Genomic DNA, 12,862 nt, shown 5'->3' with positions numbered 1-12,862 from the left:
TTTTTATCAGTAATTGTTTTTAATAAGCTTACATGATATATGTTTTTAATAAGCTTGTATGATCTATGGATGGTGTGCTATTGCATAATGGACAGTTCGATGACTGATCGCCACTCAAAAAATGTTAATGAAAATGCTCTGAATGCCCTATAGGATAAAAATTTGACATTGTTGACGAGTGCATAATTGTGGGTATATTGCTTTTAATCCTCTAGTATTAATCGAGTTGTAGCGATGGTTGTACACTAACCATTCCATAGCCCATTCCTCTTCCATATGTTTATTTTTGAAGTTTAAAATATATTTTTTTCGGACGTATTGAATAGGAACAAGGAAGAAAGAATAGCTGTAGAGGCAGCTTGATCTGCTATTTCATTTCCTTTGATTCCTGCGTGCCCAGGAACCTAATTTTGTTCGCTGTTATTATTAATATTTTATATTTTTATTCAAATAATTTAAGTTATATACCATTTTCAAGCTGGAACCCATATGGAACCCATATCCATCCTAATTTTAAAGTTCAGTTTGCTCATCCGAATTTTTCCATATTTAAATTTTTTTTCCACAAAAAAAAATTCATTAAATTTGAAATAATCAATAACGAAATTAAACTTCATTTGCAAAGTTTAAGGAAAATTTTTTGTCCTATTTCCTTTCTTGTATAAAAACGTCAATAGAGGTAAATTATATGTTATAAAATTCAATCAATAGAAAATGTGAAAAGTTGTTAAGTAAATATTGTGCACCAATAATTGCCAACAACAACCACAACAACAAATTGAACAATAATAGTAACGACAAGAGCCCAGTTTGTAAGTGCAATTGCAAAAATTACCACAACGTAAAACACCTCATGAACAAGGCATTTTGTACTCAAACTGCAACTGCAATAGCAACAAAAAACACCAAATAGTGCACAGCAATGGCATTAGCACCAGCAACAGCTGTTGCCGTTATAAAAGCAGCAATTGTTGTTACGAAAATTATTAACTGCAACAAATGATCAATGTTTTGATTCGCCTTCTTCTCGTCTGGGTATTGCAATGAGTGGCCCACCTCGCCTTGTGACTAGCGTCACCATCAATATCGTTGCAGCCATTAAATCATAATTAAAAGCAATTGCTAATAAAATATATAATTTTCCAATTAATTATTCAAAGATTTCACATACACCGCACTCTGCCGTAAGAGCGGTACGAGGCAGTCGTACGAGTACTCGCAGTACTCACGGTACTCGTACGACTGCAAAACGGTTATGAATGGAAAATAATAAGTTAATTGCAGTCAATTGGCCAATTCGATCGTAGCTCAGCGCCCGTCATTGCCAGGCCGAAGACACTTAAGCGGCGTAAATTGTGAACGTAAAGACGTCTTCAAAACACATAAATTTTTAAATTTATTTACTTTTTTATTAAATCTAAATGGTAACTGTTTTATGTAAGATACTTTTCAGTTGTTGTAACAATTTACTCAAATTATCACCGACTTGAGTGGGTTTTTCGCGAATGACATTTAAATTTAAAAAGCCATTTTAGCTTTTGCATTAAAACCGATTCAATGGGAACTAAAACTATCTTAGATAATTAGCAATAATTATTATTTAATAATAATGTCTTTGTTTATGTTTTAATAGCAATTAAATGAATTTTATTTTCTTAATTGCTATTATTATTTTATTGAGTTTGGATTTTAGGGTGGTTACATCCGCGTAGTGGTGGATCTCTAAAATTGGGCTATTAAAATCCATATCTGTAGAATATAAAATAGCAGAATAATTTAAAATAAATCCGTAAATAGCTAATCATTATTTTATTGATTTTTATTTTTTATAATCATTTGTGTATTTTGTTTCAAAATTTAATTATGTTTAATAAAATGATACTAACTATTAATTATTAATTAATTATTAAATATAATATATTAATATTTAAAGAGAATTTATTATAATAGTCGTAATTTTTTCTCTAAGAGTAGCAAAAAAATACACACAACTTAAGAAAAAAAACATGTGAAGCAACAATAATGCTTTTAAAATCTTCAGAGTTAGATTTTACTTGCGAAAAATTTTAAGTCTTGAGTTTTAGTGCAGCCAAATTCAAAAATTAGTCTATTGTGAATGTTCAGTGGAAATATGTTACAAAATTTCAGTCATACGTAAAAAATCTTATCATGTTTAGTATTTACTTGGAGATAATTATATCATAAACTAATAATTAATTAAAATATATATTTAATCTATTAACTATGTACAATGTTTTTGTTTTTTTTTTTTTATATTTTAATTAATAATTTTTAGTATTTAGCATTTTTATGATTTCTATTTATAATACAAAACATTTGTCAAAAATAAGCATTTAACATATTTTAAAAGTGTTACCAATTTGTTTCAACTAGACTTAATGCTGTTTTTTTACAATTCTGAAAGTAAAAATTATGGCTGATATCGCTAATGTTATTATTGTAGCAGTCATTAAAATCTGGAAACTAAACATTTAAAAATATAGCAACATAAAAACATAAACCATGAAATCATTCCAAGGATCACGTTTTAACAACAGAGAGAGATAATTAAAACAAATCAAGAGAGGGTTGATAATATCATCTGTATACCATTTGTTTAGTTGATACAATCCCACTATACAAAATTTCGATTATAATAAATCTTTCCAGTATTAACCACGGGCATAAGCACGTTTCAGTCAATGAAAAGCACTTTAAGGGATACAATATCGATGATCAAGAATAATGTAACAATATATAAATTTATTTTAAATTTTCTTAATAAATTTTTAAACTTTTTGATCAAGATGAAGAAATACAGAAGAAATATAAGTGGACTGTCTAGAAGAGTTGGGTAGAATAAGGACTGGAGGTATGGGGAGGAATAACTGAAAATAACCTGGAGAAATCGGAGCTATAAGCCGATAGTGCTCAGCTATAGTAGCTATAAAAACTACTTAGTGGAATGTAGAGCTACAGTTCAGTCACACATTGAGGATTAATATCAGTGCGATATACAAGAACGAGGATTTGGGGTTTAAGCCCACCTAAAGTATTTTAAATCATTTTATACTATTTTTTTTATAAATAAATGTTTATAAACTTTAGACCATTTGACAATAGACTTCGGTCACATAAAATTTATTTCAGAGGGAACTTATACAATGTATATACAATGTAAATTTTTGAAGCGCTTAATTCATTCATAACGAACATAAATATGTGTAAATGTAGTTTTTACATTTATAGAGGGGCGAGAAGTGCTCATATTAGTCTTCTTCATCCAACTTGATCGGCAGCTTACTAACGACAGTCTGCCTTCAAATTATTTATTTCCTGGCTGTTCCACCGATAATACGAACGTCTTCTATCGCGATTTCCTACAGTGGGTACACCTCTTTACGCAGATCATTTTTATTTATTTGTATGGAATTATTAGTATGCTAATTGCTGTCATAAGTCCACTTTAAAAAATGTTCCTTTAAGCAAGACTTGTTTGAACTCTTATAACTGAGAAATCTAATTTGGTACTGACTCACTTCTTTGAAAAAATCAACGCATAATTGCTTGTTAAATACCTTCCAAAAACTATCAATCCATAGGATGGATTTGATCCGGAAGATGACAAAACTTTGAATTCATACCGAACTCTTTCTGAAATATTTTATTGCAAATTTAAATGGTAAAAAAAAATTGTTTAATGCTTAAAATAAATAAAATATTTTGATGATTTTATAGTTACAAATACTTAAGATTAGCATTACGAGTATCTTCTGATTCGTAAGATTAAATAATAAAGGATAAGCATTTCGGATGGATATCGTTTAAAAATTTGTCTACTAGTTTTAGATAAAAATCACATTTTTTTAATAGTCTTTTAATAGAATAGAATGAAATAGGGTAATAATAGAGTCTTTTAATAGAATAGAATGAAATGGGGCAATAATAGAGTATTTTATTAGAACAGAACGAAATGGGGCATCAATTACTGTCCTATAATCAATTCAATAAAATAAAGTAATAAATACACTTTTAAATGAAAAACATTACATTTATTTTATAAAGATTATTTGAAAATAATTAAATTTGCTATAAAGGAGAAGATAATTAGTTTACACTTATCTATTTAAGTATGGACAGATTAATTGATTTTTCCTTTAACGTTTTTTTTTTTCAGCTTCCATAATAATTAAAATCAATTATACAGTTTCATACTACTTAAATCTAAAAATTCTTTTAAAATGTAGATTTATTCTAACACTTTAGGAGAAGTGAATAAAAAAGTGTAAACCCATCTAAAACCAAATGTCTTTATATTGAGATCATTTTACAATGAAAATAGATTCTATAAATTTTCAATGGATACTTAATGATATTAGCTTTATAATTGAGCAGTAGAAATAAAATAAGCTTTAATTATTTAATAATAGTATAAAGTTAGTTAAATTAAACATGGGCGTAGCTAGATAGCAGGGCTCGGGATTCTTAAATAATAATTATAATAATTGTAATTACTTTTTCAAAAGTTTAAGAAAACTAACCAGTATAAAAAATGTATTCCATTGAAATCAATAAGCTTCCTTCAATATTTTATTACACATGTATATTTTACTAAATAAGCATTTTCGTTTTGAATTAGAATTGAGAATTAGACGCATATCATCACCATTCATCTATCATATATAGAGGAACACATTATTCCAATGACTCTCTTGACTCCTCATTGATATAATTTTTTTATATTAAAATATTACTTTGAACACACTTTTTAGAAGGCCCCACCGTCGTATTTGCCCCATTAGCCAGACCCATGAATTAGGAGAGCCTACCCTTTAACCATATTTACCCTCTTAGCTACACCTGTGAGTTCAGTAACTTTTACTATAAAATATGGACTATCCATTACTACTTGAAATTCACAGTATGTTGTTTTTTTTTAATGGCGAAAGATATTAAAACTTAGCAGTAACGTCGAGTGCAATATAAATATTTCATTACATAGGTGCATATATTTTATATGCCATATTTAAATACTTATTTATATATAATTATTTATATATGCATGAATATACTTATATATAGAAAAACCTAATGAATAGTTTTCATCATTGGACAGATGCGTTATGAGCCATCAAAGCAAAAAAATTTAAAAACTAAAAATTGAAAAATGTTTACAAAAAGCCATAAATAACAATTACATACCGTCTAGTAATGAAACTACTTAACAGGGTTTTTATTCTACCGATATTACTAGATCTGGGTGTGGTACATAAACAGACTGCAGTGCTGAAGTGCATTGTTGCATGCATTTCAGTCAATTTTTGTTGCATATGCTTTTGATCATTTACGCAACATAAATTTGATGATCATGCTTAACCCTTTTGTTACCACAAACCCATTTAAGCTCAGTGCTAATAATAAAAAATTGATTTTGCTTAATTCTTTATGATCGGTATTTAATTAATTTTAAAAATGTGGTTCCACTATCTTACAACAGTTGTACTTTGTGGTACATTTTTTACTAATATTTCAGTTTATAATTTAGTTTAATTCAGTTTTCCATATATCATTAAATCTAATTACAAAAAAACTAATATTTATTATCATAAACTACTATTAAAATCATCAAAACATATGTCGTGTCAAAGGATAGATTGTTCTGTCAAAATAATATACAAAATGTGGATACATTTAAAAATAAACAAAACTTTTAACATGAGAAAATCCGATATATATATATCAAATCGAACTATATATTGTCTAGATGAAAATTTAGGTTAGATTAGATTTAATAACAAATAGACTCCAAGTAGATCTGCTTTGGAAGCGTTACGTTACCGTAGGGTGCTTGTTCTATAATATCGTTATCCAAATTATTTATTTATATAGGATTTTTGGTGATACATTATATCTAAATTATTTTCTTTGACATTTTGTGTGGCTTTTGACAATAGTTACTGATATACCTACATGGGTTTTTCTTGAAAATAATTTCTTCTCTTCCTTTTGGCCAAGGTCTCAAAGATCGTCAGTTAGAACTCCAAACGCAGTGTACAGATTTATCTATTAAATGATAATTATTGGGCTCCAAAAAACATTATATAAACTTTTATCTTGTAAAGCTTAAGCATTTGCTATTTACTATCTCAAGCATTTGCACTGTTTAGTCGATTGATGAACTATTCTTTTCTTTTATAGACAACATTGAATAGTCATATGGAAGGGAGGAACTTAAATCTGTTAGCCTTTCTTATTTTTTCTTCTGATAAGAGGATAAATCTTTATTGAAATTTATCGATTTATTGCAATTTAATAAATTAGAATTGATTGCGGTGGATAAAAAAAAACTATATATAGTAAAGAATAGTAACTTTAACTGTAGATTTAAAATAGAGACTTTTTTAAATAATCTTCATAATATACGCATAGATACAATTTCTACTCTTCTTCATGACTATAAATAACTACTAAGACTATGCTTTATACAATATAAGTAGCACTATCGTCCTTTCCATTGAAAAGTCTATTACGGAACTATAACAAATTGTGTATATACTTAAAATACACCTGAAATCGGTTTTGCAATATATTTTGTTGTTTGCTTCACTCTATTCGATATGAAGTCTTCTAGTAGCAGAGAAGTAGAGCTTCAATATACTTCATTAAAAAATACCGGCGATAAGGAAATTAAGAAATGCATATAAAATCGTGATCTTATCAAAATCATAATTGTTTTTTTGTGCCATATGATAGAAAGCAAATCATATCTTATATTTAAGTAATAGTTAAACGTAGAAAAAACGGAGTGATAGTAGTCATGGATCAACAAATTTTAAAGAAGTGTATATTCAAGCTCCTTAAAATTTCTATTCTCATCCACGCTTTATTAAATTCATGTTATTAAAAAATTCCTAATTTTAAAATATATTGTTGTATATATATTCATCAAACACCACAGAGATTAAATGTATTTTAAAAAAGAATATGTTTTAATCAATATTATTTAGTAACTAATAGACTTATAAATATTTTTTAGTATATATTATATGGAGACCATTCAAAAAGATTCATTTAATTTGTTGTGTTGAAATAAATTTAATACTTAACTTAATATTTTAGTAATATCTATCCAGATCGAAGCAACATTTAGAACATTTTATGGCAACATCAAATTATAAAAAACTCGACGTAACAACAGGTTATCCTGAAATCACTCCTGGGTGTAAGTTTCGTAGACGCTCGTCGAGTTTGACGACCAAGTTCCATTCATCACTATCCAAAGGGATTACACAAGTAGATCACAAGAGATACAACAACAACAACAATAATTTATTGTGGTGATTGTAACAACTTTAATTTTAATGAAAAATGTTTTAAATTAAAATTTTGATTTGATTCTTAAATTGTAATATTCAGTGGAGCTAGTTTGGATACTTTCTTAAAAGACCAAACAGCAATTATAATCAATAGTTATTGTGAGAGATCTTTCAAGGTTATTGGCGATCTCGCGTCTCGGTATTAACTGGAGGAGAAAATTAGAAAGTGAGTTAAGAAATGCAGAGTAAATATGAAAAGATACCGTCCCCTACTTGAGTAACACTCAAATTTAAGTTACACCTAATGGAACAGATATTCATCATCATCAAATACATACACACCACATATATGTATATAATTTTTTTAATTAAACGTGAAATATCTGTTGTTATTCGCATACTGAAACTCTCTTAAAAGACGATATAGTAATATTGTTTAACAGTTATTGTGAGGGACCTTTCTATGTTTTTGGCGATCCCACGATACGTTGCTCTGTCCATAATCTGGAACTAAACAACTGAACGTCAGTAACGCAATGTATATATGTGGGACAACAACCTTGCCCAGTTCTATAACAATTAAAAATAATAACAGTCTTTTTATACTCCATCTAGAACAGATTTTCATCATTATTTTTACTCGTATAAATTAAAAACCAGACAAATATAATTTTTTTTAATTAAATATTGAATGGAATTTTTTTTTTTATTACTCATTTACTAAACACATATATGGTATTAAAAATCAGTGAAGTAATAAATCTTTTAATCATATAGTGTAAATTAATTAAAAATCAATTAAATTTGTCTTATTAGCATATTTTTTAAATAAAAGCAATTAACTTAAACTCGCACCAATAAATCACAATAAATCAAAACGAGTAATCGCCCTAGCTTTTGAAGTTAGAGGAAAGCGCCAAGTAACAAAAAATCAATTGACGCGGTTACCCGCATTCTAATTAGAACGCAACTAATAAGCGCACTTAGCCAAACTATAGTGAGCGTTTGTCATAGGGAATTCCCTGTGGTGTCATAAAGCAAGTACATAAGTACTCGCACTCAAAATTGTGGGTAATTTTATATTCATAGCACTTCAAAAAGTAGGCAAAAAAGCGTCGGCAAATAATGTGTGCAACACACAAACGCACATAGCTTTAAGCTAACACACACACACATACATACACAATCGCACATAGTTTATATAAAATGAGCTTGAATTGTTTTTATTAGTCTTTTAATCCGTAGTAAGAATGCTGCTTTCTTACAAGCAAAAAGGGCTCTAATTTGTCACCCTTGTCAGTGAACATGTTTCCGTGTACGGGGGGAGTTGCACAAATATGCTTAAGAGTTACTCTTATTGTTGTTGTTGTTGGTTGTTCGTTTTGGAAATTGGTAAATCTTTTCAAGGTTTTTGTGGTTAAAACTTTAATACTTAAGTGATAAAATTATAAATTAAAAAAAACTATAGACTATAGCCGAAATATTGGTGGAAATAAAATGATTTATTTTATGAATAATAAATTTAAAATGATTTAAATTTATTATTTATAATAATTAAAAAATACTCCATATCCTGTAGTCGGATATAAAATATAAAAAACATTTTAAAAAAAAAATCAGTTCGAGGAACAAATTCAAAATTTAATAATTTTTAAAAAAAATTTAAAAAGTTTTGTGTTTTGAAAAATTACACAAAAGTATCAATAAAAAAAAGTAATGGACTATACTGACATATTGACAAAAAATAATATATATATTTTAAACAACTGACCAATTTCATTTCATATTTTAAGAATATATAATTTTTTTATATAATTTTTATATATAATACAAATTACACAAAACTATGGGTTTAAAAAATTATAATGGACTATACTGGACTTATTTGTGGTATTAAAATATATATTTTATAAATAATTTAAAAAAGTAGTGTATTATTTTAAACAACTGACCAATTTCAGTTAATATTTCAAAAATGTATAATTTTTTTATAAAATTTTTTTTATATAATATTTATTGTATAATGAGTATAGTATTTATTTATTTTGAAAACATTTGAGAAATAACTGAAATTTTTTACTCCCAAAACAAACCGCCCTTTGGCTCTAAAAATTACCCATTAAATAATTGACCAATTTGCCCGTTTCAAAAATAATAATAATTTCAAATAAAATTATATTCGTTAAAACAATCAATTTAAACAAAAAAGTAATCGTAACTTTTCCTACCTGAACTTGGACGATCACTGTAACGAGTGCAGTAAACCCACGCAGGCCAAACAATGGGACCACTGCCATTAGCACCGCTACCGCTGCTGCTGCCACTGGAACTGTTCCCACTATTATCGTTGTTATGTTGTTCTTGCGTTTTCGTCTGCTCGGTGTTGTTGTTGTTCTGTTGTGCGGGTGCGGGTGAAATACTGCAATTGGTTTGCGTCGAAATCGGCGATTTGACACGATCGCTGCTAATAGCAGTGCTGCTCGAATCGTTGCTGTTCGTGCATATGTTAGCCAGTGACGTGCTAAAATTAAGCGTCGCTGCATTAGCAGTGGCGGCTGCACTTGACATTAGATTCGACAAATCCATAGCTGCGCTTGAATTTGCCGTAAACTTCTTGCTGCGGTTCGAGTTATTAGCGGACTTTAGCGAACGCGCCGAATTAATGCTTTGTATGAAGGGTTCGGTGAGGGGACGGCCGAAATCGGCTTTAAGTATATTATCTATGCTAAATTTCAGCGTTGATTCGTGTAAATGATCATTGTTGTTGTTATTGGTGTTGTTGTTGCCACGCATAAATGGTAGATGCGCTTGCATTTTCGCCTGTAACTGATTGAGGCCAGTTGTTAAAGGCTTGTGTTGTTGTTGTTGTTGTTGAACACCTAAAGCAGTTAACTTAGCGAGTGCATCATTGGCAGCACACATATTTTTTGGCACTGTTTTGTTATTGTTATTAGCTACCGCCGCAGCTGCCGCCGCTGCTACTGTGGCGGCCGCACTTAATTGTGACATTTGTGAAATGGCAGATAAATGCGAATGTATGCCGGCCAAGCTAGCGATGTCCGGTGGCTTATCATGTTGCCTTAACACTGTCTTGCTTTGCTCATTGTTTAGCTCGGCGGTCGCAAGATTCTGATAGACGCTTTGTCGCAGTGTAAAAGCGCTACTAGCGCGTGCTGCCGCCACCAGCTGCATTTGTTGCTTCATTAGTTCCTCGGCGTAAAGATGTGACTTCCGCATAAACTCTTCGTGGAATGGTGTGACATTTGCATTTGGCAGTATTGGGACTGGGATACGTAGTGCATTCGCTACTACAAAGGGATCAATAACGCTAGTTGTTGGTGTATGTAAATCATCATCTTCCAATTGTGTAGTGGTTTCATCGGTGGATGCATTCGAGCGAACATCGCTAGTATCCATAATGCTGTTGGTGTTAGTGCTACCACTGCTTAATGCCACAGGTCGACACAAAGCCAATAGACGTTGTGTGCGTTGTGTTATATGACGCTGAGCCGTGTTCTCCTGTCCCACAGACAATTCACTATCATCACTACACAAACTGACAGCGTCGGCATCGACATCTTCCTCCGCTTCATCGCAAAGCATACTCGGTACCGTCACAGTATCACCCGGCACCACATTAGTTGTTTTCAACACCTCGTCCTCATCCATATTCCCTACTTCCGACATTTTAAGCATACAAACGTCACTTGCCGTTAGCTTTTCATTAGCGTCGGCGTTAGAGGAACTTAAGCGCGGACTGGGTACACTGTGCTGCTGCAACTGCAAGCAATCTGGATGCATTGTCGTGCGTAATGAAAAGGATAAAGGTGATATAGTCAGCGGTAAGGACATTTAGGCGTGTACTATACACCCTACACACATGCAGACACACTAGTTAATGCACACACATAAGTGTCAAGTTGCAACTAAGTTAAAATAATTTTGAAAAAACACGTACCGCCGGCGGTATTTTGCAAACTCCGCACAAATTCTTTAATTTTATTATAAAATACTTTTTTATTTGTTATTTTAAATTTTCTCCAATAATTTATTTTAACTTAAACAAAAACAAATAAACGTTTAGTGTGATTCACTTACAATTACTGTATATTTGCATATTCACAGCTAAAAATTAACACCAAACTGCAGTGTAAACGTTTACACTGCAATTTCCAAAAACTGTGTTTATTGTACAGTTTAATTTTTTTCAATATAAAAATTTTTTTTTCCTTTTCTTCGTTCTTCAGTTAATCAGTAGTAAAAAGCACATAAAACAAAACATAAACAGCGAAAAATACACATAAAAATCGCGCCTTTAATGTAATCCGCACCGTTTCACTGTGCTCAATCTTCAGATCAAGTCTCTTAACTGAGTCGGGCACAACGTATAAAAGTTTCGCATTAGCAAAAGAAGAAGCAGCACAGCAAACAGCATATACTGAGAAAACAAAAGCACAAGTACTCATTCTCTCACTGTCAATACAAAACTATACTCACGAAGGGAGGAGCAGTATGCATTTCCACTGGCACTAGAATGAGTAAAAGCGATAAATGTAGTGTTGAGTTGTGTGTAAATAAAATTTATATAAATTTCTACTAACACATTAAGACAATTTTGTTTATATTATATCCATTAAAAACACACACACAATGGAAGTGAGGGGCGTGCGCATGTTACAATTAACTGCAATAACTACTGCTATCTTTTTCATGCACAACAATACAATACATAGCATTTATTTGTTTTGAAATTTATGTAGCAGCTTGTATGTGCAGCACTTCATATTGTTACAATTTCATTTTTTATATTAACTCTGCGTTTTTGTTGTTTTTTTTGTTGTTACTTTACATGAGTGCTTGCTTTGTTGTTTTTTTATTTTTCTATGCTTTTGTTATTTTGTTGTCAGTTGAGGTTATGTTAAGAGCTTGTATATTTGTTAATTAAGTGCGCGCAGCCGACATTTGAGCTCATTTAGTAGCATTTTTTTTTTATTTTTACATTTTGTCAGCATGTACTTTGTATGTACGTTTGGTCATTTTATTAACAAAAAAAATTTTGCTTCTTCCCTTCTTGTTGTTGTTGTTATTTATTTTTGTTGCGTACAACAATAACAATAACAACAAACTCGTAAATCTCTTGTAGTGTTTTGATTACTTTTGCCGTTTTCGTTTTTGTTGTATTTTTGGCATATTCACACACATATATGTATGTATGTACGTTTTACATTTTACTTACATTTATAATTTTGGTTGCGCATTGCATCTGCAAGTATTTTGTTTTCACAATGCTTTGCTGCTGCTGCTGCTGCTTTTACTACTGTTACTGCAACAACACTTGCATGGTAAGTTTAGCTTAGTTTAGTTGTATGCTTATTATATTGGTTTTTGTTTTTTTTTATTATTTGCTGCAGCACACAACCTTTATTTGCCGCTGTGACATTCCAATTGAGTTTATTAGTTTTTTATCATTGTTGTTGTTATTATTGTTATTGCCTTTATTGTTGTTATTACTGTTGCTGTAGTTGTTGCTGTGAATTGTATTGTCT

At 30.3% G+C, this 12,862-nt stretch overlaps 1 protein-coding gene across 1 annotated transcript in view; it reads right to left on the bottom strand.

Moving 5' to 3' along the window:
• LOC119685717 (homeobox protein invected) overlaps positions 1–11,225 on the bottom strand; it is a 72,438-nt gene extending 61,213 nt beyond the window's left edge. Inside the window, exon 1 of the mRNA XM_038100076.1 lies at positions 9,545–11,225. Within this exon, the coding sequence (XP_037956004.1) occupies positions 9,545–11,168 (1,624 nt within the window). The 5' untranslated portion in view covers positions 11,169–11,225. The remainder of the gene's footprint in view (positions 1–9,544) is intronic.
• Between the last annotated feature and the right edge of the window lie 1,637 nt (positions 11,226–12,862).

The sequence above is a fragment of the Teleopsis dalmanni genome, chromosome 2 (genome assembly GCF_002237135.1).
Source record: "Teleopsis dalmanni isolate 2A chromosome 2, ASM223713v2, whole genome shotgun sequence".
NCBI lineage: Eukaryota > Metazoa > Arthropoda > Insecta > Diptera > Diopsidae > Teleopsis > Teleopsis dalmanni.
This window is presented reverse-complemented; position numbering and strand designations above follow the sequence as displayed.